The 26,980-nt window shown below is 62.9% G+C and overlaps 4 protein-coding genes and 1 long non-coding RNA gene across 5 annotated transcripts; 2 read left to right on the top strand and 3 right to left on the bottom strand.

The window, feature by feature from the left end:
• The first annotated feature begins 534 nt into the window (after nt 1-534).
• Nucleotides 535-9,162, top strand: VWA5B2 (von Willebrand factor A domain containing 5B2). The gene is made up of 21 exons (XM_053951724.1): nt 535-895; nt 1,281-1,442; nt 1,766-1,991; nt 2,097-2,251; nt 2,679-2,810; nt 2,923-3,047; nt 3,175-3,351; nt 3,434-3,544; nt 3,673-3,875; nt 4,170-4,284; nt 4,359-4,544; nt 4,642-4,801; nt 4,878-5,167; nt 6,254-6,479; nt 6,564-6,908; nt 6,979-7,116; nt 7,193-7,312; nt 7,558-7,635; nt 7,835-7,904; nt 8,144-8,252; nt 8,548-9,162. The coding sequence occupies exons 1-21, from the start codon at nt 757-759 to the stop codon at nt 9,154-9,156; spliced, it is 3,876 nt and encodes a 1,291-aa protein (XP_053807699.1). The 5' UTR covers nt 535-756; the 3' UTR covers nt 9,157-9,162.
• Nucleotides 9,163-9,572: 410 nt separating this feature from the next.
• ALG3 (ALG3 alpha-1,3- mannosyltransferase) lies at nt 9,573-12,607 on the bottom strand. The gene is made up of 9 exons (XM_053951871.1): nt 12,457-12,607; nt 11,980-12,079; nt 11,746-11,893; nt 11,406-11,566; nt 11,148-11,268; nt 10,678-10,883; nt 10,380-10,456; nt 10,051-10,195; nt 9,573-9,955 (listed from the first exon to the last, which is right to left on the bottom strand). The coding sequence occupies exons 1-9, from the start codon at nt 12,605-12,607 to the stop codon at nt 9,766-9,768; spliced, it is 1,299 nt and encodes a 432-aa protein (XP_053807846.1). The 3' UTR covers nt 9,573-9,765.
• Nucleotides 12,608-12,689: 82 nt separating this feature from the next.
• EEF1AKMT4 (EEF1A lysine methyltransferase 4) lies at nt 12,690-18,543 on the top strand. Its single transcript, XM_053951874.1, has 3 exons — nt 12,690-12,894; nt 13,761-14,044; nt 16,443-18,543. Exons 1-3 carry the CDS (start codon nt 12,723-12,725, stop codon nt 16,743-16,745), a joined length of 759 nt encoding a protein of 252 aa, XP_053807849.1. The 5' UTR covers nt 12,690-12,722; the 3' UTR covers nt 16,746-18,543.
• Nucleotides 18,506-21,788, bottom strand: CAMK2N2 (calcium/calmodulin dependent protein kinase II inhibitor 2). Its single transcript, XM_053951876.1, has 2 exons — nt 21,546-21,788; nt 18,506-19,079 (listed from the first exon to the last, which is right to left on the bottom strand). Exons 1-2 carry the CDS (start codon nt 21,712-21,714, stop codon nt 19,009-19,011), a joined length of 240 nt encoding a protein of 79 aa, XP_053807851.1. The 5' UTR covers nt 21,715-21,788; the 3' UTR covers nt 18,506-19,008.
• Nucleotides 21,789-23,300: 1,512 nt separating this feature from the next.
• Nucleotides 23,301-26,880, bottom strand: LOC128792953 (uncharacterized). The gene is made up of 2 exons (XR_008432610.1): nt 26,710-26,880; nt 23,301-25,362 (listed from the first exon to the last, which is right to left on the bottom strand). It is a non-coding gene; the product is annotated as an uncharacterized LOC128792953 (long non-coding RNA).
• Between the last annotated feature and the right edge of the window lie 100 nt (nt 26,881-26,980).

Below are 26,980 nucleotides of genomic sequence, written 5' to 3'. Positions count from 1 at the left end.
AAGAGAGGTATGGAGTGGGTTGGTGCCATGGCTGGAAGGCATCCCCAGCCACCTCTCTTCCTGCCAAAAGCTGGGACCCTAGACACATCCATTTCTGGGCAAAGAAGGTGATGATCATCCACTTGTCGGGCTCCACCCTGCAGTGCATTCCCTCTGTGCTGTTCTTCCATGCAGCACTGACCTTGTTGTTAATTATTAAACCCCCAGCAAACACTGCTGGCTGCTTTGTCCTAGTTACACTGTGGGCTTCTCACCCTTCTGGTTGGCTTTTTTTTTTTAACAAATTACCCTGGTAACCTCTGTGGACAAATGGAGATGGGAGCAGCAGACGCTCCTCTCCCAGCCAGTGCAGGAGATGGCCTGGAGAGGCTCTGGAGCTGCTCCAAGGTGGCTGAGAGATGGGCTGCATGTGGTTGGCCATTATCCATTCTGTTCAGGAGTCCCTGTTTGTCTGCCAGGGCTTGGGGCTTGCATGTAACCACTGCCCACAGGAGTTTTGTTGCCCTCTCTGTGGGTTCCTGTGGCTCCAGACCTGGTTTGCAGGTGGGCTGGGGTGAAAGGAGAGAGCTGGGCCCAGGTCCATGTGTTCTGTGCATGCTGAAGGGCAGCCTGGGATGTGGGAGGGCTGCAGACCTGCTCCCTCTTGCAGGCTGGGCAGATGTAAATGGCTTGTGGGCAAAGCCCCTTCCACCAGACCCCGTCCCTGGGCACCCAGTGCCTGCCTTCCCTCTGCTCACAGCTGCCCACTGAGGGACCATGCCAGGCCTCTACGCCCTCTTGTCCTGGGAGGCTCTGCCCCTGAAGAGCTCCACGGTGAAGGCTTGTGCCAACGGATACTCCCTGAGCATCACTGCTCACCTCACCTACACCAACCCCCAGAAGGAGCCTGTGGAAGGTAAGGGAGGGCTATCAGGTCTAGCAGGGACCCGGGCTGCCTGCACGGCCCCTAAAACCCCTGTGCTGGTGAGCATCCTGTCTCCAGCCCATCTGTGTCCCGATCCCCAAACCTTGCTCAGTCTGGGGAGTAAAGACGGAGGCCAGCAGAGGTGGGGCCACTGTCACACACTGTGGGCAGGAGGAGAGTGAGACTGAGCAAACAGATTGCCACCACGGAGGAATAGGAGGATTTCATCCTCGCTCTGGGTCGCTCCTGTATCTCACTCGCCTGCGTCTCAGTCGTGCTGCGAGTCAGACGGGCTCTCAGTGGGGCTCCCATGGGCCGTTCGTGCCACAGCAGCGGCCATGCTGGCATCTGCCTCGGGGCTCTCTTCTGCCTGCAGGCATCTTCATCTACCCGCTGGAGGAGTCGGAGGTGGTGGCCGGCTTTGAGGCGGCAGTGGGCAGCCGGCGGGTGACATTCCAGGTCCAGAACCGGCACCGGGTGCAGGACTGCTGCCTCCAGTGCAGCCCCAGCCCCGGCCGGCTGCGCTGCTGTGCCAGTGGTAAGCGCCTGGCATGGGTGCTGCTGTTGGGTGTTCCTGGCCAGGAGGCTCAGAATGGGCACGGGGGGAGTGTGGGGGAATACGAGAGGCCGAGAGCCCCTGCCAGGCTGCCCCGGTGCCTGGCGGGTCTCTGGGGCTGGAGATCTCAACATCTCCTTTCCCCTCCCTCCACCTTTTCTGGGGCTTTGCCATCATGCGCACAGCCTTCGTGACACCTGTGCTCTGCTGTCACCTTTGGGAGCAATTAGGGCCACTAAGGACTCCCTCCACAATCCCACATGCCTCACTGACCTTCCCCCATTCCTCCTCCCTCTCCTGCCTAGGCCACCTTGTCTTGGATGAGGACGTGGAGCGCTCCACCTTCATCATTGTCACTGGCACACTGTGCCCATCGGAGAGCCTGGCTGTCACCCTGAACACAGTGCAGGAGCTGCCCACGCTGCTGGATGGGGCCCTGCGCCTCCTCCTGCCCCCCATCTTCACACCCCACGTCCCCGCCGACCCCGAGAGCGAGCCGGCAAGCTTGTGTGACGACAGGTTGGCCCTATGGTGATTTTCATGGCTTCCTCAGTCTCTGCCATCCCAGGGGGGCGATGCCAATGCTGGGCGAGCAGGCCAAGGGGGCAGGAGCCATCACGCCCTCTCCCCTTGCAGCCCCACAAGCTGTTTTGGGGGGCCAGGTGCCCGGAGCCAGTCACCCACTGTGGTGCCTGTGGAGAATGTGGATGTCTTTCGTGGACGACCCTACAACCCTTTTCCTTACGAGTTCGCCTTCGAGCTGCTGGTGAAGGGCCCCTGCTTGCTGGCAGGTAGGGAGGGTGGCTTGGATGTTATCAGTTGGTTGTGTAAAACCTCCTTAAAATGTGGGTGATGTTCCCTGGTCCCTCCCTTCTAGGAGGATGTGAGGGCCTGTTCCTGGGCATCCTCTTGCATTCCCTCCAGGTGAAGAATCCCTTTTTCCATTCCATCCCTGGGGCTGGGACCCCTCAAAGTCACCCTGCCTGTGCTTTGGGCAGCTCTAGGTCAGCAGCCCCCTTTCCTGGGGTGATGTGATGCACTGGGGAGAGGGTGGGTGAGGAGGGAAAGATGGTTGGTTGGTGGGTATGTGCTCCTTGCTGCTGGCCCAGTCAATCCCATTAACTCTGTTGGAACAAGCCACTGCTGTGAGGCCTGGTGGGTGGGGGACTGAGGAGGGGGTTTGTGAGGGACTTACCTGCTGCCTTCCCTCCTTTGCAGGGCTGGAGAGCCCATCACACGCCCTGAGAGCTGACGCCGACCCCTGGGCCAATTCTGCCACCACCACCCGTGTCACCCTAGCTGAGTCCCACTGCTATGACAGGGACCTGGAGATCATCCTCTACCCTTGTGGTGAGGGGAGATGGTGCCCTTGGAGGGTTTGAGGCATCACTCCAGAAACATCCAGAGCATCCCCCAGCCCCTTGCAGCACAGGGTAACTCGAAACACTCCTGTGCCCCCCAGAGCCCCACAGCCCCCACCTGGTGATCGAGGATGGCACCATGACATACCCTGAGTACGAGGCGCACATCCGGAGCCGCCGGGATTACATGCAGATTGCCAGGAAGGACAGCAGTGGAGAGAGACAGGTGACAGGGCAGAGCTACTGCTGCCCCAGCCAGGAGGAGGAAAGGGAGAGGTGGTGGGATGTGGGTGAGGCAGACCTTGGTGTGGTCTGGAGGGTGTGAGAAAGCCTCTGACCTGCCTGGCTCGCAGGTGGCTTTCGTGCAGAAGCGTTTCCACAAAGACATCTTCCCCAACCCCGTGCTGATGCTGAACTTCTGCCCGGTTGTGGAGGGCGTCCCCGGGGACCTGCAGAGCGTCACCCGCGAGATCCTCTTCCTCATTGACCGCAGCGACTCCATCAGCGGCCCCGACCTTGGCAAGGTCAAGGTGAGGCACGGCCATGGGTCCAGGGGTGCTCCCTGGGTGGCCAGCCTTTAGCAGCTGTCCCTGGTCCCTGCTGTCACCTCAGGAGGCTTTGCTGGTGGCCCTGAAGAGCCTCCCGTCAGGAACACTGCTCAACCTTGCCAGCTTCGGCGCTGACATCAAGCCGCTCTTCCCATCCAGTCGCCTCTGCAGCAACGTGAGTACCACAGGCAAATCCTGGGGATCCACTAAACCCTCTTTGTCCTTCTCCCAGCTCCTTGACTTGGGGTGGGGGCTGGCTGGTGAGCCGGGGACCGCTGCAAGGCCGGCTCTTTGTGCTGACAGGAGACGTTGCGGCGTGCCTGCGAGCACCTCGGCGGACTGCGGGCAGACCCCGGTGGCACCAACCTGCTGGCAGCCCTGGGCTGGGCGCTGGCACAGCCCCTCCACCACGGCTACCCTCGCCAGCTGTTCCTCTTCACCGGTGCGGCAGTGGGCAATGCAAGCAGGATCCTCCGGCTGGTGCGCAGGCAGGCCAGCACCGTCAGGTACGGCACCAGCACTGCGGCAGTGTTCCCTAAATCCCCCGCGCTGTTCCCACTGATTTCTCCTTGTGCAGCCTCAAATCTTACCTGCGCCTGCCCCAAGGGTGTCCTTCACCCATCGCATCCCTCAGCCCATGGCCTCAGCTCTTCCTGGGGTGTCCCAGCCCAGCACAGAGCCAGGGCAACACTCTGGCTGTCAGATACCCCTGCCCATCCCTGCTAAAGGGCTCACCACTGGATTTGCCAGCCCCCGGACCCAGCCCAGCCATGGCTTTCCATCCCCTGGCTCTCCCGCAGGTGCTTCAGCTTTGGCGTGGGCCCGCGGGCGTGCCGGCGGCTGCTGAAGGCCATGGCCAAGGTGAGCCGGGGCCGTGCCGAGTTCCTGAGTCCGGCCGAGAGGCTGCAGCCCAAGGTAAGACCCAGGCGGGGCAGGGGGGGCACTGGGGACACCGCCGTGTCTGACACTGTCTCCACTCCCCACCCCAGCTGATCAAGTCCCTGAAGAAGGCGATCGAGCCAGCCATCAGCGACATCACCATCGACTGGTACGTCCCCGACAGCATGGAGGCTCTGCTCTCGCCCACCGAGCTCCCGGCCCTCTACCCCGGTGACCGCCTCATCAGCTACTGTGTCCTCTACAACATCGCCCGCTTCGGGGACAGGCGCCCACTGGTATGACTGGCAGTGGCCTGGGGAGGATGGCATGGTTCCTGTGCTACCGGCTGCTCCCCCAGCTCGGGGGCTGATGGTGGTGTCCTCTCTCCCCCAGGGCCAGGAAGGGGCTCGCCAGAGCTCCCGGGGTTCAGCCTTTCTCTCCCAGCAGGAAGTGCCCAGTCCTGGGGAGAGCCGGCAGCCACCCCAGAGCAACCCAGGAGCTGGGGATGCCTCCCTGGAGCTTTTTTCTGGAAGTACAGAGGTGTCAGAGCGGAGTGAGTATGGTCCAGAGTGGGGGCAGAGAGCAGTCATGGGAGCCATGGGCTAACAGGGTGTCTGCTCACCGGGCAGGTATCGATCCTGTTTCTGGGGGAGACATCTGGAAGCGGATTTACCAGCCCTCCTACATCCAGGAGCAGTATGTCCTGACACACTGTTCTGTCAGCACTGACCGCAGCCAGGGGCTGCTCTCCCGCAGCTCCACCAGCAGCGAGTCCACTGGTTCCCGGGATGTGGCCCCCGAGGGTGGCTCCTCAGCCCCTGGTGCTGATGTCACCTCCCAGCAGGGCCAGAAGAGCCTGTCCCTCTGCGAGTCCTCCACCAAATCTGCCCCGCTGCCCTCTGCCCCAGCTGGCACCAAGGTAGGAGGCCACTGGGGTGCAGGGGCTCATGGCGTGGGGGTTGTTCATGGCTTAGCTGGAGCCTCGCTGCCCTATTATGCCCAGGCATCTGCCCACTGGGCTGGGAAACAGAGGGCGGTAGCCTGAATTTTAAGCAAGGATCAGCAATGGATGCCATGAAGATGTTCCTAGTGGTTTTGCCCTACTGAAGTGGGACAGCTGGGGAACAAGCAGCTGGTCCCTTAAGTGTCCCTGGCCAGCAGTCAGCTGAGTCTCTAACAGACCCCTGAGCCAGCTCAGTGACGCCTTAAAGCTGCAGAGACCAAATGAAAATAGCTGGGCTGGCATCACATAACAAATCTGTTGAGCCAGAGAGGAAAGGCTGCCTGGCTGGGCTTCAGCCTGACTCCCTCAGCCAACGCTGCTAGATGCTTCATTAGCAGTGGGCCATATCCCTGCTGCTTCATACCTGGGTTTAAAACCCAGCTGGGTCGCTGGGATGGGGAAAGGCAGCTGCCCCGGTGACGATGGCCCCATGGCTTGGTGAGGCCAGCTGTCACCCAGCACCAGGACACGCTCCTTCCCAGTGGCTTAGGTAACCCACTCCTGTCACACAGCAGCACAGCTGGTGCCCTTTGCTGCTGAAATGTCAAGCGTAAGTGATTTCCCTGCAGAGTACATGATCCTCCCAACTCCCTGCTGCTGGGGCTAGAGGTGGCATGGGTGCCACTGCCCTGACATGGCTTTTAGGGGAAGCATCTCAATGCAGGGACATCACTCCGCACTGGGGAATGCATCCCATTGTAACATCATCCAGCCTGAGTATCCTAGTTAATCTCACTTCTGCACACACACAAATCCCTGGCAACTCCAGCATCAGCCTGAGTCAGTCCCCAGGGATGTTTGCAAACTCCTGTGTGGGTGCTTCCCATGTCTATGGTGCCAGGGTAACATCCCTGGGAAGCAGCTGATGCCAGCCTGCAGAGCACTGGGGCTGACGACAGCCAAGGCTCCAGCCAGCAGCCGGAGAGGTGCAGGTGCCCCATCACTGCTCAGGGCAATCTGAGCTCTGTGCCAGGCTTGCCAACAGCCTTGTCCCCACCGCAGGTGACGGTGGCCCTGAGCACGGAGGAGCTGGCGCAGCAGAAGAAGGTGCTGGCACGTGCTGCCCTGGCTGGGCGCAGCTTTTCCACGCCACACGGGGAGCTGGATGCCCATCGGCTCTGCCAGGCCCTGGAAAAGGTGTCACAGAAGAGGAACCAGTCCCTGGAGGGGCGGCTGGATGAGCTGGGACCTCAGCCACTGCAAACGCAGCCCAGTGCAGTGGAGTCAAGTGTGTGCTGGCTCTGGGGACGAGGGCGGTGGGGTGGAGCCAGGTGCCCCCGCCTTGCTGAGCCCAGCCTTTGCCGTTGCCCAGATAACCTCCTCTCGCCCACCCACCTGGACTGGGACATGCTGGTGGAGCCCTCCTACCTCTTCAGTGCCTCGCCAGCGCCCGAGCCAGGGCAGCCCAGCCTGGGTGATGCCAGCATGCCCCTGCGCTGCCAGGTGGTGATCCACGCGCTGCGAGCCGGCAAGCCGGTGTCCTGGGAAGTGACAGCCTCGCTGGAGTCACTGCTGCAGCCCCGGGAGGGGCCGGGCAGGGGGGACCCGCCGCGGCGGGTGGCCAAAGCTTGGGACAAGCCACTGCATCGCCTGGCAGCGCGCTCCGTGGTCCGAGACAATGAGAGCGTGGCACAGCGGGAAGCCAAGCTGGAGCAGGGTGGGTGCTGGTGCGTCTCCCCGGTGCGGCTCCGGCATCCCCCCCGCTCTAACCACGTTGCTCCGGGCAGGTTTTGCCCGCCGGTTCCGCCTGAAAGCCGTGCAAACCAGCAAAGCCTGCAACGTGCCTTCCCTCTACACTCGTCTGGTGCCCGTGGACGGTGCCACACAGGCAGCCCTGCCCGCAGCCCCCGAGGTGTGGGGCATAGGTACGGACAAGGGGCTGGTGGGAGGGGGAGGGGGCAGCAAGGGGACAGAGGGCTCAGGTGGCATCATCCCTTGCAGCTGGCTCAGCCAGCCGGACACGAGCTGCTGCGGCAGGGAACTGGCACCACCGGAGCTCCTCAGCGGGTCAGGGGCAGCAGCAGGATGTAGAGGAGCAGGATGAGGCACCTGGCACTGCAGGTACTGACTTAGACCTTTATGTCAACTCATGCTCCCCAGGGATCTGCACTGGGGTCTCTGGAGACCCTCAGCTGCTGCCTGTGTGGGGCTGGTCCTGCCTAGGGTGCTGTGGATATCCGGGAAGAGGCACCTGCCCTGTACTGGGGACGGGGGTGTGGGAGGACAGCATAGCAGCCCCTGAGAGCAGCTGTGAGCCATGAGGGTCCCTGGAGCCCAGGGCCCCACAAGATTTTGCTCTTTTGCAGAGCGAGACGAGATTGCCAGGTCTCTGGGCAGCATCTCCTCCCCTACCTTTGGCTGGGAAAAGCAGAACTACTCAAACGGTGTGTCCAGGCTGGAGGGAGCCAAGGGCTGGATGAGGGTGGGAGATGGGGTACCTTCAATGCCCTGCCACAGCTGGAGCATCCACTGTGCCCTCAGTACCCTGGGCACATGGGCTGAGCTGCCCTCCCAGGTACTGGCAGTGGGACACACCTCTGGGTGCCTCATGTTCCCACTGTGCTTAACTCTTCCCCCTTGCAGGGCCTCCATCCAGCCCCTCCACCACCTCCATGGGCTCCCAAAAATCCACAGAGAGCATCGCAGGCTCCAGGTGACACTGTGGGATGGGGGGGTGCAAAGGACCAAAAAATGGCGGGTTGTGGGGAGAGGGGGACAGTGCCACTTTCTGGAAGCTGCTGGCCCCCTGTCCCCTGCCAGCTCCTGCAGCATAAGTGGGGGGGGGGGGGGGGGGGGGGGTTGGTACTCCAGCCCCTTCCCTGCAGCAGTTTGATGTCCAGCTGTCTTTCAGGAATTCCTCCCAATCCTGTTATCTTGCCTGTGACCCCACAGGTTTAGCCTGAGCAGGCGCAGGGGTCCCAGCCTGGTGCTGCGCCCGCAGTGCCTCAGCCCAGAAAGTGAGTGCTCCAGCAACCACGCGAGCCATGACTACCTCCCGCTGGTAAGGACCTGCTGCCTGTCCCCTGTCCCCATCCCAGCGGGGGGACCTGCCCTGCTGGGTGCCAGCTGAGCCACCCAGGTCGTGCCTGGCAGCACGAGCAGTGGAAGATGCTCCCAGTAGTTGACTGCTCAGCCCTGCTGCATCCTTAAGTGTCTCTGGGGATCTTGGTTGGCTTTTTGGGGGGCATTTGACTGTCCCTGTGCCCCAGGGACACTCCTGCAGCCCCCAGTGTTTGGTGCTGCAGTGGGTCTGCACCCCTGCCTGCCTCCCCACTCGTCTGTCCCCCTCCTTGCAGGTGCAGCTGCAGCAAGCCCGGGGGCCATTCCAGCTCACCGAGAGCTTCTCTGAAGTGGTGCAGATCCCCCTGGACCGCCTGCGCCGCGCCTCCCCCTACGCCTCCCACCGTGCCAGCCTCAGCCCCGTGTCCCCAGGGGCCAGGAGCATGCCTGAGGCAGGACCCGGGGCTGAGGAGGGTGAGGAGCCCATCACAGCCCCACAGCCCAGCTCGCCCCCATCCCGCAGCACTTGCTCCGAGGTGCCCAGCGCAGCCGTGTGGGCGCAGGCGGACAGTGGGCACGGCTCCGAGTCCGACACCGGGCCCCACTCGGCTGCCCCCTCTGAGGCCGGTGTGAGCTGTCAGGACACGGGGCCAGAGGATCTGGAGAGTGCCAGCTGGGCCACGGCGGTGGCCTTGGCGTGGCTGGAGCATCGCTGCGCTGGGTTCTTTGAGGAGTGGGAGCTGGTGGCAGCCAAGGCGGATGCGTGGCTGCAGGCACAGCGCCTGCCCGAGGGGGTGGACGTGGGCTGCCTCAAAGGGGCAGCCAGGCACTTGTTCCTGCTGCTGCGTCACTGGGATGAGAACATCAAGCTGAACATGTTGTGCTACAGCCCCAACAACGTCTGATGGCCGCCCAAGGGGCCAATAAAGACACCTGGCCCCAAGCCACCTGCACTGGTGTCTCTGTTATCAGCAGAGAGCTGCTGGCTCCATTCAGGCCATGCCAGGACTCACCAGAATCCTAGGAGGGGATGACCCCCTTCCCAGCCATCTCTGGTGGGAAGGAGCAGGCAGGGGAATAGGAAAAGCTGTACTGGAGGGATTCCTGGGCTCCATCACAGCAAATGAAACCTTGATGCAAAGCAGTTTTGCAGCTCCTCTCTTCTAACCTCACCCCAGAGGCTGCTGCCTAGCCCTGGGCACCCCTTTCCCACAGCTGGGAAGCGAGAGTGCCCACGGCTCTAGAAGATGCTCTGCCTTCCCTCAGGTGGGGCAAGTCCAGGGACAGCTGTTCTGACATCATGACAGGACAAGGATTTTGGGGAAGGGCACACAAAGCCCCCTTTATTTGGGAAGTCCTGCCTTTTGGGGTCACCACACCTGCTCCCTTTGCACAGTTCCAGGGCTCATGGCCTTCTTGGGACTGCTGTGGGCAGCCTGGGAGTCAAGTGGGAAAAGAGCAGGCAGATGGGGCAGTTCCAGAGGCCAGTTCCCACTGGCCAGCCATCCCCACTCTCACTGGGCTTTCTTGGACATGGCTGTGGGTTTCCTGCTCGGTGCAGGGGTGTGTGACACTGGTGCGGGGGCTGTGCCGTACCAGAGTTGGAGCAGGATGAGTCCATGGCAGATGTGCAGGGAGAGGGAGCTGCAGACTGTGGAGGGGTAGGTGTTCCAGCAGAGCTCGATCACGCCCAGCAGCAGCACCCTGTGCAGGGGGAAAGCTGGGGGTCAGCGTGGGGGACACACCAGCCATCCTCGCTCACCAGCAGATGGGTGCTCCCCCTCCCTGCCAGCACGTACTTGGGCATGTGGGCGAGCTTGGTGGTCGGGGTGCACCAGAGTAAGTAGGGCAGTGTGTGGAAATACCAGACGTAGAACTGGTAGTGCAGGGAGCGGCTGCAGCAGACACCCAGGAAGTTGGAGGAGAAGAGGATGAAGACAATCCATGCACTGGCATTAAGGGGGCAAACACAGGAAGCTGGAGGTGTGGTCCCACAACAGCTCCCCAGCATAGCTCCTTTTCCCAGGGTAGGCTGGTACAACAGCACTGCATGACCTGGGACCCAACCAGGTTTCTCCCTGCCCTGCCCTCTCCTGCCCTCCTTGCTGCCCACCCTGCCAAAGGATATTGTTGACAGTCAAGCGAGGGGATGCGGGTTTCCTTTTGGCAGGATCCTTCAACAGAGTCAGGATGCTCTCTTTGGAACTGAGAGGGAAGAACAAACATTGATCTCAGCTGCTGAAAGTCTCTCCCACCCCAACGTTCCTCTGTGAGCCACAATGCCCGGGCCGTACATTCCCCAAAATAGAACAGTAACTGCCCTCCAACTCACACCTGCAGCACTGCAGGGGTGGGGGAGTCATGGATCTGTACACTGCACATGGGATTGGCAGGGATTAACACCCGTGGGGAACCCCAGGTCTCACCTGTGCCACCGGTGCAGTGCAAAGAGCCCCAGGCCTGCCAAGTGAGCCAGGAGCAGAGCGGCATGGAAGACTCGATTCTGGAAAACCTCTTCGGGGAGGAAGCGCCAGTTCACTGTCCATTTAAACTGGAATTGGCGGCCCAGGTCAAAGGAGCGGGTCAGGTACCCCACGGGGTTCACCAGCAGGAAGGGCAGGCCCAGAAGCACCTGCCAGGGACACACCAGCACCATCACAGAGCCCTACACCAGGTCACTGTCACCCCGGCTACCTCCTGAGAAGCCCAGTGCCACGTGTGGTGACAGGGACAGTCAGCCAAAGATGAAAGTCATGTGAGATAGACTATTTATCAACACCCAGCTTGCTGTGAGAGGCCACAGATGCTGGTACCACTGTCTCCACCCATGGTTCTGCAGCCCAGCAAGGCAGCTCACTACTCCCTGCTGCTGCAGCCGGTGCAAACAGGGACCCACCTGGAGCAGGGCACAGATGCAGAGCTTGGGGATACAGCCCAGGAGACCAAACCGTTGCAAGAGGAGAAAGAGGAGTCCAGGGGCGAAGAGCAGGATGTTCATCTTCACAGACACAGCCAGGCTGAGCAGGAAGCTGCATTACCACTGCGGACCCCACACGGGAGCCCAGGCAGCCCCTGAGCCAAGCACAGCCTCCTCCTGGGGCTGAGCTGGCTCACGAAACCAGCACCCCATGGAGAGCAGCTGCCAGCCCCTCACCTGAAGAGGAGGCAGCCCCAGGACCAGCGCTCCTCCAGGAAGAGGTTGATGGCGAGGAAGAGGATGGCCATGGCCACAGGGTCATTAAAGAGCCGCAGGACAAAGATGGAGTGGATGCGGTACGAGGCGCAGCACATGAAGAAGAAAACATATGGAGGGACCTTGCGGGGGACAGAAACACAACAGGGTCATCAGCAGCCTGTCCTGGACTCCCTGCTGCTACTGAGCTCCTCCACACGCCAGCCCTGACCCTGTGCCCGTTCCCCCGGGCTGAGGGCTCAGCAGAGCCCTCCCCAGGGGAGGTCCCGAGGCGCCGGCAGGAGCCCTGGCCTCAGGGTACCTTGTTGGTTCGGCAGTAGATGCGGAAGACGAGGAGCAGGTTGAGGAGGTAGAGGCCGGCGAAGAGGTACTGTGCCAGGCGGATGTCGGAGCCGCGGCCCGTGGCATGGTACAGCCCCAGGAAGATGTAAACGAAGCCGGCGGGGTAGCTGTGGGGAGACGGGAGTGAGGGGCCGGGCCCTGCGGCCCCTCCGGAGCCGCTGGTCTCGGAGAGCTGGGTGTCCCCGTCACTCACACCAGTGGCCCGGTGTCACCCTTCAGCTGGGTGTAGTCGAGGGTGCCGTTGGCGAAACCCTCCACCTCCTGCATGTAGGCCTTCCAGTCGATCTCGGTGTCTGCGGGACGGCGGGGTCAGGCGGGGCTCGGGGGGCACTGCAAGGGCTGTGGGGGCCGACCCACCTCCAGCCCCACCAGCCTGACCCTGTGCCTCCCTGCCGTGCTGTCAGCGCGGCCTCTTCCCCTGCCGGCCACATCCAGGAGCCCCAGCCGGCCCCGCGCCCCCGCCCGGGGATGCTGTCACCCGAGGGGCCGGGGCAGGTCTGTCCCCGTGCCCGCGGCATCCCCGCCCCCCGCGCTGCCCCGGGACAAGCCCGGCCATCACCTCCCACCCCGGGGCCGAGCCGTCCCTGTCCCCGCACCGCCCCGCTCCGTCCTGGACCGGCCCCGCCGTCCCCGGGGGCAGCGCCGGGCCGGGCCGGGCCCCGGCACTCACAGGGGACCCTGCGGATGACCCAGAGGTTGACGCCGCCCTCGGCCAGGCAGAGGCAGGCGGCCACCAGCGGGGTGTAGCGGGGCTCCAGCAGCGCCGCCCGCCGCTCCCGCCATGCCCGCCGCAGCGCCGCCGCCCCCCGCCCAGCCGCCATTCCGCTCCGTGTTTCCGCCCGGAGCGCTTAGCGCGGCGCACCGGCCCGGACCGGAAGCCGCACGTGGGGGCGCGGGCGGCACGTGGCGCCCGGTGCTCCCGCCCCGCTCCCGGGCATGGAGCGGCGGCGCGCGCCCGCCGCGCCCCCCCGGTACGGGCGGCGCCGGTTCTGGGACGCGCTGTACCGGCGGGAGGGCGCCGAGACCCGCGAGTGGCTGGGGGGGCTCTCCCGGTTTCTCCCGCAGCTGGAACCCGAGCTGCGCCCCGGTGACCGCATCCTCGTCCTCGGTACGTGCCCCGTGCCCGGCGTGCCCGGCGTGCCGGTGGAGGGCGGGTGGGCGGGGCTCAGAGCCCCGCCGGTGGATGCGCTGGCGCTAGCCGCCAGGGGGCGGTGTGGCACCGGGCCGGTACCGGGAGCTGCGCCCAGCCCGGCCCGGCGGGGTGGCCCCGGTGCCGGGGGTGCTGTCGGGCAGCGGGACGGGTATAACCGCCCCGTAATCCCACCTGCGGTCTGATCCGCCGGCAGGATTAAGCGGGTGTAATCACCGATCCTGTTAGCGGATCAGCGCTGCCAGCTGCGCTTAATAGCCCCCAAATCCGCCCTCCTCCCCGAGATCCCCCTCGGCCCCCCCGGTAAGCGGCCGAGCCCCGGTGGAGCGGCTCCGAGAGGAGCCCCCGCTTAGTAGCGGGGCTCTCCCCGTGTGTCCCTGTGTCCTGTTGAGACACCAGTTCTTCCATCCCTCTCGCCATTGCACCCAGTTAAACCCCCCACCGAAGTTCCCTAATTTCCCACTGGAGTTATCCAGCAAGCTCTTGGGACCACGGTCGGCTCCTGCCCCATAGCACAGCGGGAGGGATAACTGGGGGCGCCCCCTGCCTCTTTCCTGCCTCCAGCCTCCCCACTCATCCTACCCAAAGGTGATGGGATCAGGTGTGCAGGGCTGCCCCAGGATAGGAGCCCAAAGCACCCACCTGGCAGGACAGGGGTAATTAGTGACTAGCCCAACACTCACTAACTGGCATCAAAGCCATGACCTGCCCCTCTACAGCAGCCCCAGTCCACCCGCACCCCCCCCCCAGACCACAGGAGCAGAGCTGGGGTGCCTGCACCCCCAAGGGCACCCCGAGCCCTGTGCGAGCTGTGCCCCACACAGGCTGTGGCAACAGCGCCCTGAGCCACGACCTGCACGAGCTGGGCTACACCGACGTCACCAGCATCGACTTCTCGCCCGCCTGCATCGCGGCCATGCGCGCCCGCTACGCCGGCTGCCCCGGCCTGCGCTGGGCCGTCATGGACATCCGCGCCCTCGCCTTCCCCGACGCCTCCTTCGACGTGGTGCTGGAGAAGGGCACCCTCGACGTGCTGATGGTGGAGGAAACCGACCCCTGGGACGTCTCGCCCCAGGCAGCTGCTGCGATGCACCGGGTGCTGGCAGAGGTACGGGATGGGGGGACCTGAGTAGGGGTGCAGAGGGTGGACCCCACCCCAGTTTGGGGTGGGGGAAGGTGCTGAGTGCCTCCTCACCACCTTGCTTCCCTGTGGGTGCCCCAGCCGGTGTTTCTGTCCTCCCAGCCGCTGCTGCCTGCTCAGCTATGTTGCAGGGGGGCACCCGGGGAGCTCCCAGCACTCCTGGGGGTGGGAGACTGCTCCCTCTTACAGCCCATCATTTCCTCTCCAGGGAGGTGGCTGGAGCAGGATGTGTCCCTGGGTCCTGCTGGGGAAGTGAATGACCCCTCTCTTTTTTTGCACGCTAAATACAAAGAGTTGGCAGGAAAAATGGGCCCCATCCTTCGTGGGTGGCTGTAGGGGACCTAGGGGGACACACCGATGTGGCCCTGCCTGCCCAGGGCAAGGTGATGACCGTGGGGCTGTGAGAGCTCTGGCCCCCCCACACCCCCGCCCCAGCTTCGATCGCCTTAGCCGGGGTCCCCATCATCTGGTCTGGTGTTGCCATGGCAACTCCCATCAGCATCGACAGGGCCGTGGCGTTGCCACGGGGACGGGTGATGCCTCGGGGCCCCGTTAATTGGCGTCGGGACCGGATTGAACCTGTCCCGGCGCGGGGGTGCGGGTCCTGGCAGCCTCTCCCACCCCGCGGGAATAACTGCCAGGATAATTAATTGCTGCACCTCCCTGGCACCCTGGGGTTGCAGGCACGGGGTGCTGGAAGGGTGCTCATGGCTGTTGACAACTCTCCCAGTCCTCTCTTGCCTGGCTGAGCCTGTGAGGGAGTGCAACCCCCAGGAGGGCAGTGGGGCTGTGCTCGCTATCCGTGTCCTGCCCTCCTTGCCAGCGCTGCTGCCTGTCCTTGTCATTTTGCCAAACGGCAGGGATTTAATTTTCCCTTTTTTTTTTTCCCCTTTTTAATCCTCTGCTCAATCCCTGCCCTCCCCCAGCATCGCTGGGTACCAGCTTCCACCCGCAGCCGGTCCCTGCTGTCCTCATCCCCAGGGGGATTCGCTGGGTGTTCCCACTTGCTCCCTGTTTTGGAGGTCCCTTCAGAGGGGTCTGTCCATGGTACCTCCCTCCTCCCCCCCATCCTGCTTCACTGAGAGGTTCACAGCCTGTCTTCCTCTCCCTGGGGGCATGTAAGAACCCGAAAATCCACCCTGCCTGTGGGGACACCCCAGGGACACCCTGTCCCAGCGAGCTGGGGACAGCGGGTGTGGCGGGAGCGGGAAGCAGCCCCCTTGGCCCCCCCTGCTCCCACTGACGATGGGAAGGTTTCCTGTGCTCGTCTCTAAGCAACGGCCATTATTGCTCTATTAACGAGGGATGGGATGTGGACATGCGGGATGCCTCGCTCAGTTCCAGCCGGAGATCCCTGCCTGCCCCCACCTCCGGGGACCCCCCTCCCCACCCAGAGGTTGGGAAGCTGTGGGGTCTTCCCAGGGCAGATTTTCAAACGCTTAGCAGGAGGGATACTGAGGCGGGTGCCCAGAGAGGGATGTAAGGACCTGCCTTCCCCTTTTCCTGGCCAAAACCGGTAAGGTTTGGTTCAAAAGCCACCGCCGCAGCAGGGGAGGACACGCAGGCTGCCTGTCCCCTCCACTGGCCCCAGCCAGAGCTCCCCAGCTGGAGCTTCCCAGCAGGATTAAACCAGAGCTCGGGAAACCCCCCACTTGGCCTCCAGCCCTGTCCCCTGCAGCGGTGACTCTCTGCCCTTGCCGGGGGGGGTCTGGGGGTGTCCCCGCCTGGGGCAGGGTGCCGGGGAGGGGGCTGGACGCCCGCCCGCCCCGGGCATTGCCTTTGCATGCTGAGCACGCGGGAGCTGGCCGTAAAAGCCTTTTGACATTGGATAAAGCCAAGCAGGAAAATTGATGTTCTTTTCCATCCTGTTAGCGGGGCTTAATTCCAGCAGGGAGAAAATGGTGATTAAAAGGGTTGAGTCCTTTCCCATCAAACACCCCCTGCATCCCCCTCTGATTCTGGGTGTTGGTGGTAGTACTGGGTGGTCTGGGGAGGGGGGTGGGTGGGTGAGTACCCCATGCTGTGCCTGGGGGGGGGCCTGTGCTCGAAGGATGAAGCTTTTCCCATGCCAGGATTGGGTTTCTGTGCTGTCTGCTGTGGGTGGGAGTGAAGAGTTTTGGGGTGCAGGGAGAGGTGGAGCATGGGGAGCCCTGCTCCTGATATCCCCACCCTGTGGGTAGTCTGGGGACAGGTCAGACCCAGGGTGTCTCTTGGGGGGTCAAGGTTAGGACAAGAGATATAGGGGTGTGATGGGAAAGGCTGGGAGGGGTCTTTGGCAGGTGGTGATGGGGTCCCTGGGAACGGAGCCAAAGCAGTGAACCTCACCGTGTTCCCCCGCCCCATCCTGGCGGTTTTCCTGACGCAGGTGAGCCGGGTGCTGCGCCCAGGGGGCTGCTTCATCTCCATCACCTTCGCCCAGCCCCACTTCCGCAAGCCCCACTATGCCCAGGAGGCCTTCGGCTGGTCCCTGCGCCACGCTGCCTGTGGGGACGGGGACGCCGGTGCCTTCCACTACTTCCTCTACGTCATGCGCAAGGGGCAGCCCCTGGACCCCCGGGACGCGGCCCTGGGGCGCCGGCTGCACCAGCCCCCCCCGTCCCCCGCCCCGCCGCCGCCCCCCGCCCCCCCGGACGACGACGAGGACTATCTCCTTGCCATCCAGCTGTGACCAGGGGGCTTTCCCAACCTCCCCCCACCCAACAAAGCCTTAAGATGCTCCGTCCTCACAGGTGGGAGACAGGGAACCGGTGCATCCCCCTGCAAGGTGCCCAGTGATGTGGGTAATGGGAGGGAAGAGGGGGATACTTGGCTTCTTCCGGGGGGCACAGGGATGCTCTGGTGATTCTGTGCCCCCTCCCTGGCCTTTCCTTGCTGAGCTGGAGAGCAGCCAGGACTCCAGGCTTTGCAGCCAGTAATGAAACCAAATCGGGTTTAATTTCACCCATCCATCTTGCAGGGAGTGGCTCCCTGTCCCCCATCCCTTCCCCTTGGCACGGACAGCTGGGCTGAGGGCACAATGGGGGTGCTGGCACTGGGTATGGGGGCAGGATTGGGGGTGCCCACTGCACCAGGACCCCTGCCCCAGCTTCCCTGGACATGGGGGTGTGCAAGGGCACCGTGTCCTTGTCCCTGTCACCCCCCCAAGTAGTGGGGGGTCCAGGCTGGAATGTGCCAGCGTGGGGCAGGCGGTGCCACAGGGCAGGAAGGGCAGCACATCTGCTTCTTTCCTCATCCATCCCCACTCCTGCCTGTGGTGACACGCCTGGCCTGTGTCCCCCCGTGCCTGGGGCCAGCAGCACAGTGACATGTGTGTGCCAGGGTGGGTGACGGGTGGGCCACCGCGTGCTGCTGGGACTGGCTGCGCGTGTGTGCTGCTGTGGCAGGTGCGTGGGTGCCACTGGCAGTGTCCCCAGAGGCTCTTTGGGCACCAACTCCCCCTGGGGTGGGCAAAAGGGACCCCTCCTGGGTGGGCTGGTGGTGACACCACAGAGGCACAAGCTGCTGGGCTGCTATTTCAGGCAGGAGGTGTAAGTGGGTCAGCCAGTGGCTCCCCCTGCACCAGGAGCCAGCGAAGGGCTCTGGGGTCAGCCCCATCCTGGCCATGCCACCCCATCCCACAGGCACCCCAAAAACCAGCCGGCGCGAGGAAGGAACAGAAAGGAGCAGGCGGCTGCCAGCTTCACCTGGGTACATGAATGTATTTTATTCATTGCATTTTGTTCACCAGTACAGTGAAAAATGGCATTTAAATTTACAATGGATCATTCGTAGAACATCATGACACAAGTATCTTTTTTTTTCTTTTTTTTTCTTTTTTTCCTCAGTTTTTTGTTTGTTTTTTTTTTTGTTTTCTTTTTTTGTTGTGTTTTTTTTTTTTTTTTTTTGCGTCGTTGTCTCCATAAATGCCACTCGTAGGTTATTGAAAAAGATGACAAGTTTCTCATGCACATCAGAACCCCCCGAGAAGCTTCTTAAAAAATAAAATTAAATTAAAGTACAAAATTAAAAACAACGACTCAGGCCGGTCCCTGCCCTCCCCACTCTCCCCCGACCCCACCTCCCTCAAGCGAGGGGCGGTGCTGGGACCCCCCCCCCCGGCACCTGCAGCTGGCCCCGGTGGGCTCTGCCCCGGTGCTGCCGGGAAGGCTCTGCAGCGGCCGGTGATGCTGCCAAACCCTCCGGTGCTCCTGCTGCCTGCCAGCGGGGGTCAGGCCAGGGGTCCCTGCTCCCCTCCCTCCTCCTGTGGCTTTCCTCATGCTCCCTCCATCACTCTAGCCCCCCCTTTAATTTTTGCCTTCGTTTTTTTCTTCTTTTTTTGTCTTTTTTTTTCTTATGGAAAAAAATATGAACCTTTTTTTGTTGGTTGGTCGGTTGTTTTCGTTTGTTTTCTCGATGCAGTTACTTTGACATCTCAACGTCAGCAGATCGTTTTTAACAAAGATTCGGATATAAAAATACAAATATGAGGAGTTTCTGTTTAAAAAGAAGCGTGCCGGAGTGGTGGGGCTGACCCTCGGCCCCCGGGCCGGCCGCCCGGGCCACCAAGCTCATGCAAAAAACGATGGAGCAAAAAATGTCTCTGGACAGCAGCGCTCCCCCCTCCGCTCATGGGGCCGGGTCGCCCCGGAATTCGGGGACCCTCCGCCAAGGAGGATTGGGGGGACGCGCCGCAGAGCAGGGGGCTGGACCCCTTCCCCGGGGAGGGGGGTCTTCGCCCAGGGTGGGGGGCTCGGCGGTTTGTCCCGGCCCCGGGGGAGGCGGAGGGGTAAAGTGCATGGCTCGGGGGGGGGTGGTGGTGGCTGCAGGGCCCCCCCCCGGGCCGGGGGGGGCAGCGGGCATGGCCTCCCCCTCCTCGTCGGCGGTCCAGCCAGCATGCGGGGCGGCGGGCTGGAGCGGGGCTCGGCCGGCGGGTCCTGGCGGCGGGTCCCGGCTTACACCCCCGGCGGCGACTTCTCCGTCATGCCCTTGAGCACCTCGTCTATCCGGTCATCCTCGATCACCACTGCGGGGACAGGGGGGGCGCGTGGGCGAGGGGACGCGACAGTCTCTGCCCCTCTACCCCGGCTCTCACCCCCTTGAGGCTCCAGGTGTGCCCCCAGGTGCTGGGCAGCCAGGCAAAGGGGGTTCAGGTGGGTACAATCGGGATGAAGGGTGGGGGATCGCCCCCCTTCCCAGCTTGGGTAGGGGCAGCATCCCCCCTGCAGCCAGCCGGCTGCCTCTGGATGGGTGATTAGGGAAGGGGGGGGGCAGGAATAGACCAGGAAGGACCCCCCCTCCTCTCTGCGGCAGGCGCTGATGAGAGCAACAGGACTGGAATGGGTAATGACCCAGCGGGGGGGGCACCGCCTGCTCGGCGGGGGTGGCAGCCAGACCCCCATCAGCATCACCCGCTGCGCAGGACACCCACCCTCGCCATCGGCATCGCTGGCGGGGGAGCTGGGCAGCCCCCCACCAGCATGGCGGGCTGCACGAACCCCCATCAGCATCACCATGGGGGGCTGAAGAGCCCCCCGTCATGTCACCGTCCAGAGAGACCCCCCTCAGCATCACCCACTGGGCAGCCCCCTCCCCAGCAGCAGCAGCGGTGGGAGGCTGGACAGACCCCCGGTAGCATCACCAGGGAGCTACACACACACACACCTTCCCCCTACCCCACACCTCGGCAGGCACCTCCCATCAACACCACTCTGGGGGTGGAGGGCAGACCCCCACCCCAATATCACTACTGGGGTGGTCAGTAATCCCCCCGTCACCCTCCTGGGGGTGGATTAACCAGATCCCCCCCCCATACCCATCGCCAGAATCACTGTGAGAGTGGATGGATCCCCTGAACACCACCGAAGGAGAACCATCCCCCCATCAGCCCGGGGGTGCTGCTAGACCCAGCCTCCACCACTGCAAAAGGGGGCAGTGGAGCAGGCAGTGCTCACCCCCCGTGGGGCTGGGGTGTATTTGAGCTGGGGGGAACCCTCCCCTCCCTCCTTACCCCTGCAGCTAAAGGAGGGGTGTTTGCCTATGCAGGACCCCCAAGCAGGTGGGATGGGGGCTTCAGGAAAAATGGGGGCCATTTTTAAGGGTCCCCAAGGCACTGAGAAGGATCAATGGTGACAGATCAGGGTGCAGGCAGGAGAGGGGGGCAGTTCTTTGGGTCCTGATGGAGGCAGGGGAGATGCTGCTGGAGATGCTGCTGGGGTCTCTGCAGCAGGAGGTAAAGTACGGGGGGGCAGGACACAGCTGTGCTCACGGAGTCCTGGGGGACAGTAAAGTGGCGGGGGGGATTTGCTGATCAGCATGGCCAGAGGCTGCTGGTGGTCTCTGCGGCAGGCAGAAATGTGAAGGGAGAGAGGGTCGGGGGCCAGAAGGGCTGTTCCTGGTGATCCTCGGGTAAAGGCTTGTTTATACAGAATGAGAAGGGGGCAGTCCCAGGGGTGCTGAGGAGCAGTTCCGAGCGGTCCCAGGGGCACTCATGGAGGTGCTGGGGGATAGTCCCAGGGGCAGCCCCAGGGATGCTGCAGGGTAATCCCGGGGGTAGTCCCGGGATGAGGCGGGGGCTGTCGCAGGGCAGCACTGGGGGAACAGTGTGGTGTCTGGAGCAGGGGATGGGGAGCCTGTGGTTTTGGGGGCGGGTGTCAGTCACAGAGCTGGGGAGTCTCAGGGTTGCCGGGGGACAGTGCTGGAGCTGATGTAGGGCAGAGATGGAGATTCTGGGGATGCTGGAGGCAGTGCCAGGGGCGGCAGGGGACAATGCTGGCGATGGAAGGCAGAGCCGGGAGTTGCAGGAATGCAGTGGGGCAGTGCTGGGGATGTTGCAGGTCAGAGACAGGGGCTGCCATGGGGCAGAACTGGAAATACAAAGGCAGAATCGGGAGTCTGGGAATCTCGTGAAGCGATATTGGGGGTGCCAGGGATGCACTGCCCAGTGCCGGGAACGCCGGGGAAGCAAGGGCAGAATCCTGGATCCTGGGGTTGCTATGGGAAGGTGCCGGGGATGCCGGGGGGCAGTGCCAGGGATGCTGCAGGGCAGATCCGGGGACGCTGCAGGGCAGAGCCAGGGATACCGCAGGGCAGAGCCGGGGATTCCAGGGCAGAGCCGGGATTCCAGGGCAGAGTCGGGAATGCAAGGACAGATGCGGGGGTCCCGGGGATGCCGTGGGGCAGCGTCAAGGATGCGGGAGGCAGTGCCGGGGACGTTGCAGGATAGATGTGGGGGTTCCGAGGATGCCGTGGGGCAGTGCCGGGGATGCAGGAGTCAGCACCAGGGTTAAAAGGACAGATCCGGGGGTCTCGGGGATGCCGTGGGGCAGTGCCGGGGATGCAGGAGTCAGCACCAGGGATGCCGGGGATGCTGCAGGGCAGATCCGACGGTCCCGGGACAAACCCGGGGATGCTGAAGGGCAGATGCGGGGGTCCCGGGGATGCGGTGGGGCTGAGGCGGGGTTGGGGGGGCAGAGGCGGGGGTCGGCGGTACCTCTCTTGGCGCGGCCGATCTGTCCCAGCTTGGGGGGCCGCTTGCCCTGGTTGCCCCCGAAGAAGGCGTTGGTGTCCTGCAGGCGGCAGCTGAAGGGCAGCTCCCCCGCCTCGGGCTCGGCGCCGTAGCGGCCCACCTTGTCCTCGCCGTAGGGCAGCACCTGCGACATGGCGGGGCCGAGCGGGCCGAGCCGCGCCGCGCCGAGCCGGGAGCCGGTCTGCGGCGGCGGCGGCGGCGGCGGGGAGGAAACCCGGGCGGAAGGATGAAGTCATGCATCCGGGGGGAGCGGGGACCCCCCCGGCGGGGGGCGGCTCCGGAGCGCCGCGGCCCGGCCCGGCCCGGACAGGACAGCGACGGGGGACCCCCACGGCCGGTGCCCGGTGACCGCCCGCTCGGGATGGGGACCCTACCACGCCACCGCCCCAGCCCCTGCCCCGGCTCCAGAGCACAGTGGTCCCCCCGGCACAGCCTTTCCGAGGCGGTCGCCTCTACTCAGAGGTGCCCCCAACCACGGGGTGCCCCCATGGAGAGGTGAACCTTTGTCACAGCCAGGTGCCACCGGGTCAGACAGCTGAGGACCACCAGACACAGCTGGGTCCTCCCCTGGCATGCAGAGGTGATGTCAAACCCCCAACACCCTGCTCCAGTCCCCCAGCACCCCACAGACCAGGAAGCTCAACCATCAGGATTCCAGGCCAGCTCCCACCTTGGGTCTATCTATCTCAGCCCCTCACTTGTGTCCCTTGCCCAACATCCATCCAGGCACCCACTCTTGTAGCCCCATTCAGTGCTGGGATTCCCCCTTGGAGCCACATCAGTTCTGCCTCAAGCCCTGCCAGTCCTCTTGGCCTCCACGTGTGCATGTGTTTGTACACATCCTCCTATTCTGTATCTTTGCAGGAATGCAGGGGCACACAGGTGTAATTCTGCAGGTGTCTGTAAGTGGGGCCACGTGGGGACCGTGCCCTAGGACACCCTTTGTCCCACTGACCCATCCCTGGGGGCTCTCTGTGGAAAAGGGGAAGGGCTATCCCCTGTGGGGACCTGTGATGGGGCAGCAAGGGGTGATATCAGTGTCCCCCCAGAGCCCCATTTGTATCTACACACCCCAGACCCACCCTGGATCTTTCCTCCTACATTGTTGACTGCCAGGGCAGTGATTGCATTAACTGCTGGTTGATTAATTGGCATTGGTGGTTCTGAGCAGCCTCACCCAGTACCTCCCCCATTCAGGTCACCTGGGGCAGCTGGGGGGTTCTTAAGCTCAGGATGAAGTTGGTGCTTCTTGAGTGAAATGTAGGTACAGCCATGACCTCTGGATCTTGGAATGATGGTGACAGCAGCAGGGCTATTGCTGGTTGGAGAGGACCATCCTGTCTTGGAGCAGTCTGGTTCCTGCTGTTCCCTGATATCCAGGTCCTGCTGCTCATATGGAGGTCCTGGGTTGGCAGCAAAGCCAGATCCCTGAATGGAAATGGCACTTCATTCATGCCAGCCCACAGCCCAATGAAAATATCTTTAGGGGGTGAGAGTGACGTTTTCCAGACAGCCCTGTGGTCCATCTTGTCATTCCAGCATCTCCATAGTCTGAGATCTTGATGAAAGGTGGTGCAGAAGAGCATCAGCTGGGCTGGTCCATGACGGCAGGCAGGTTCTTCTATTTTGGGAAGGCTCAGCCATGCTTTTACCTTTGTGCCTGGATCTGCAGAATATCGGTCCCTGCTGTCCCCTACCAGAGCCAGGTCGGGGCAGTGGTACCTGCTCTCCTGGCAAGGCAATTCTTTTATTCAGGCTTTTGCTGGGGAACCAGCTTGAACTTTTTCATGTGAAAGCTTCTGCTCCTGTGAAAAGTGCCTGGGAAAATAGGCAAGAGGCCCACGCTGAGATGTGGCCTGCTTTTCCCGTTGCTGAGCCCACGTGCCACTGCCCGTGGGCAGGGACAGGCAGACCGTGGCACGCGCGGGGCCGGGGGTGAGCGACAAGAGGAGCAGATGGGCTGTGTGGGATGTGAGTGGCACCGGTGCAGCGCTCCAGGAGGGTTTCCAGCCTGGCAGGCTGCTGGGGAGAGGCTGGAAAGGGGTCACCATATGTGGAATGGCCCCACATATCCCACACCTGTATCTGTACAATGCCTCACACCTGGGGGAGCTAATTGACTTGGCTATGGGGTGAGGGGGAGCTGTGTGGGGCTGCCTGGGATTTGGGGTGTGGGAAGGACCATCTGCCCATCCCAGGCAGGAGGAGGGCTGGATTTGTGCCAACATAGCTGGCCTGTGGGTGGGACAGGGCAATGCTGTGGCTCTGGGCTCTGCATCTCCTTGGGATAGCTCTAGTCTCTGGGTCCCCAAGGGTGCTGCTTGTCACGCATCCCTGAGTAGCAGGGGAAGGTACCAAGGACCTGAATGTGAGTGGGTTGGCAATGGGCTGCATAAGAGACCCCCCTTCATCCCCTGCCATTGCATGTAGCATTCCCCCTGGTGAGCCAGATGAGCACCCTCCTTCCCCTGGCTCTCATCCCACCTTCCTTATTCGTTTTTTAGCAGCCACGTAATCTCCTTTCTTGCTTCCTTTGCAGCCTTTTGTCCAACACAAAGCCAACTCCACCGGAAAGAAGGGGCTGTGTGGGTGGGAAGCAGGGTGTTCTTCCTGCCCTGGCTCCTTAAACCTGGGCAGCAGCCCCTGAACTGGGACACCTTGGGGATGATGCAAGGGCTGGAGGCCAGCCATGCACCCCCCCAGTGGATATGGAGCTGGGTAGGAGGCACAGCATCAGACCCAGCTGCCGTGGGGCAGACAGTAGAGGTTGTGCTGCATCACCCACGCTTGGGCAATGCTCTGGGAGCTCACCAGTCCCTGCCATGCCCTAGCTCCACATCTGGATACTGCCCCTAAGCTCTGCACCCCTGTGGAAATTCGGGAGCCTAGTCCAGGTGCTGTGATGGAGGTGAGAGCTTTGCCTGCAGTCACTGATGATTCAAGTGGTTTTATGGTGGAAAATCACCCTGTGTGTGTGCAAGTGGCTTGCGGTGCAGCACATCCTGCCCATGCTCTGCAGGGACCCCGGGCAGCTGGAGGTGGGAACCACCAGGCACTCCCATCCAGTCCAAAGCCTGGCAGGAATGGGGTCGGTATCCTGGCAGGCAGTGACTGGATGTCAGGGAGCTGAAAGGAGGCAGGAAGCATCAGCCACAGGGCCCAGGGCTTTCCCTGCTGCACATCTGGGAGGTAGTGCTATCACCTGGGGCTGGTGCCACAGAGCTGGGGGCTGCCAAGGCATGCCAGGAGGCCAGTGCGGGTGCCTCCATCTGTGTTGCTTCCAGCCCTGCCAAAAAACGTGAAATGGCACTTCTGTTTCACAGCAGTGGCAGCCACTGGGGGCCTCACTGAGTGCCTCACTGAGTGCCTGCTGTTGGCACTGATGCTCTCTCTGAGTCTCCATCCCAGCACGAGGGACTCTGTCACTGGTAAGGTTGGGGATGTGCCCGTCCCTGGCTGTTGCTGCTGGCTCTCAGTAGCCACAGTCCAGACGGGGATGCTGCTTTGTGTGCTGCCTGTGACACAGTCCAGGTGTTTTGGGGGAGCAGAGACACACACTGGGCTGGGTGCCGGCAGTGGGGATGACCTTGTGAGACGATGGTTGTGGTGAACAGTGTCACCACAAGGCAGAGATGTTGGGGGACAGGTGTCCTGCTTGGCAGCTGTCCTGTGGGTGAGCCCAGGACAAGTGTGCAGGAGTGGCATGCTCCTCATCTTCTGCTGTTCCTGCAGCAGCTGCTCTGGGAAGATGAGGCTGTCCCTGGAGGGACAGTGTCTCCCTCTGGGAAGAAAGACAGGTTGTCATTACTGAGATGAGTTTGTCTGTCTCTGTGCACAGCCTGGCTTTGAGACGGGGGTGCCCTATCAGGGCAGGTGGAAGGAGGATGGCGCTGTCCCCATTCCTCACATGAGCTGCCTGGGACACAGCTGCAATCCTGGCATCTGAGCAGATGGAGCACCCCCAGCACACTGCCTGGGGCAGGGGCTTCACGGAGGGTCCCCTGCCGAGACCCGGGGGTGACAGGGGAAGAGCAGGAAGGGGGGGTAGCTAACCCTGCTGGGCAAACAGCCCTGCTGGGGTGTGAGGCTCCATCCTCGCCTGTCACCACATATCTGGTCACCATGACAACAGACAGGGAGGCAGGCAGAGCAGGCTGGCAGCCCTGGGGGGAGCGGGTGGAGGCCATGGGCATGGGCTGGCACACAGGGGCACCCTGTGGGTGTGAGGAGGCAGCTGTCAGCATGCGTGGCCTGTGTGATATGGAGGGAGGCTGGGCAGTGCTCAGCCCAGGCACTGTGAGCTCCCCACTGTCCTGCTCCCGACCAAATACCCATGGGAGGCACACAGCGGGTTTGTCTGGGCATGCGGGCACTGCAGTGTGGCTGGCCAGCCCCTGTGCCAGCCCCTGTGCCAGCCCGTGCCGGGGTTTGGCATGCCAAGCTCTGGCTGGTGGTGAGCTGAGCGGGTGAGTCATGCTGCTGCCCGGAGCCATGCCAGGCAGGACTGGCAGCTGGGTCTGCAGCCAGGCCACTGCTGGGCTGGTGGCCTCCTGGGAGTGGCAGAGACCCGGGTGGGGCTAGAGTAAGGCTGTGCCCCAGCACTGGGGGTGACAGCCTCCCTCCAAGCCATCAGCACAAGGGATGTGTTCCCTGCCCTGAGCACCTCTGGGGGCAAAAGGGAGTGTGTGGGGGGTGCAGACCCCTCTCTAATTGTCCCATCCTTGTCTGGCTGCCAGCCCTGGGGAACGAGGTGAGCAGTCTTGGGGGAGCAGGGGCACCCCCCGCCCTCCCCGGCCCACGCGCCCACTCGCGCCAGCAGCTCTTGGCATGCAGGGAGTGTGTTCCTGGCAGCCCGGCCCTCTCCCATCTGGTATTTATCTCCTTCCCGAAATCCCTCCTGCTGCGGGGGGGATGCCCGATGCTGGGGGGGTGAGGAGGGAAATCTGGGCCCCACTGCTCACTCTGCAGCCCAGGGAAGAGGCTGGACTGAGAAAAAGGCAGGGTGGGGGAAGAGAACTCCCCCACACATCCCCACCCCAAATATGCATGTGGGTCCCAGGAGGCCGTACTGGGTCCTCTGGGGCCTCCTGCCTGGTTGTGAGTCCTGGGAGCAACCCTGCCAAGGTACCTTTGCCCCAAGCAAGCTCCCAGGCCGGCTGCAATTGTGGCCACTGCCCTGGGGAGGGGGCACATCATCCCCCTTCAATCCCAACACTGCTGCCTGGCTGACAGTGCCCTTCCACCACTGTCCCCCACCTCCAAACCCTGGGTGCCCCAAAGCAGCGGGAGCCAGGAGAGCCCGTGGGTTGCCTGGGCAACTGCAGCCAGGCAGTGATGGGGAGCAGTCCAGGGGAGCAGTTGCCATGGAGACCCGAGGAGCACAATCACCTTGGCAACGG

Source organism: Vidua chalybeata, chromosome 10 (genome assembly GCF_026979565.1).
Source record: "Vidua chalybeata isolate OUT-0048 chromosome 10, bVidCha1 merged haplotype, whole genome shotgun sequence".
Lineage (NCBI taxonomy): Eukaryota > Metazoa > Chordata > Aves > Passeriformes > Viduidae > Vidua > Vidua chalybeata.
The sequence above is the reverse complement of the archived record's forward strand: the minus strand, read 5'-3'. Positions and strand labels throughout refer to the sequence as shown.

What these genes read in the sequence shown, in the direction of transcription:
- VWA5B2 (XM_053951724.1), top strand. Translation starts at nt 757, where the DNA reads ATGCCAGGCCTCTACGCCCTCTTGTCCTGGGAGGCTCTGCCCCTGAAG. An exon ending in GGAAGCCAAGCTGGAGCAGG is followed by an intron (nt 6,909 to 6,978) that starts GTGGGTGCTGGT and finishes TGCTCCGGGCAG; the next exon opens with GTTTTGCCCGCCGGTTCCGC. An exon ending in CCCCGAGGTGTGGGGCATAG is followed by an intron (nt 7,117 to 7,192) that starts GTACGGACAAGG and finishes CATCCCTTGCAG; the next exon opens with CTGGCTCAGCCAGCCGGACA.
- ALG3 (XM_053951871.1), bottom strand. Translation starts at nt 12,607, where the DNA reads ATGGCGGCTGGGCGGGGGGCGGCGGCGCTGCGGCGGGCATGGCGGGAG. An exon ending in GGTGACACCGGGCCACTGGT is followed by an intron (nt 11,894 to 11,979) that starts GTGAGTGACGGG and finishes GTCTCCCCACAG; the next exon opens with CTACCCCGCCGGCTTCGTTT. An exon ending in TCTACTGCCGAACCAACAAG is followed by an intron (nt 11,567 to 11,745) that starts GTACCCTGAGGC and finishes GTCCCCCGCAAG; the next exon opens with GTCCCTCCATATGTTTTCTT.
- EEF1AKMT4 (XM_053951874.1), top strand. Translation starts at nt 12,723, where the DNA reads ATGGAGCGGCGGCGCGCGCCCGCCGCGCCCCCCCGGTACGGGCGGCGC. An exon ending in TGACCGCATCCTCGTCCTCG is followed by an intron (nt 12,895 to 13,760) that starts GTACGTGCCCCG and finishes TGCCCCACACAG; the next exon opens with GCTGTGGCAACAGCGCCCTG. An exon ending in TGCACCGGGTGCTGGCAGAG is followed by an intron (nt 14,045 to 16,442) that starts GTACGGGATGGG and finishes TTCCTGACGCAG; the next exon opens with GTGAGCCGGGTGCTGCGCCC.
- CAMK2N2 (XM_053951876.1), bottom strand. Translation starts at nt 21,714, where the DNA reads ATGTCGCAGGTGCTGCCCTACGGCGAGGACAAGGTGGGCCGCTACGGC. An exon ending in GATCGGCCGCGCCAAGAGAG is followed by an intron (nt 19,080 to 21,545) that starts GTACCGCCGACC and finishes CTGTCCCCGCAG; the next exon opens with TGGTGATCGAGGATGACCGG.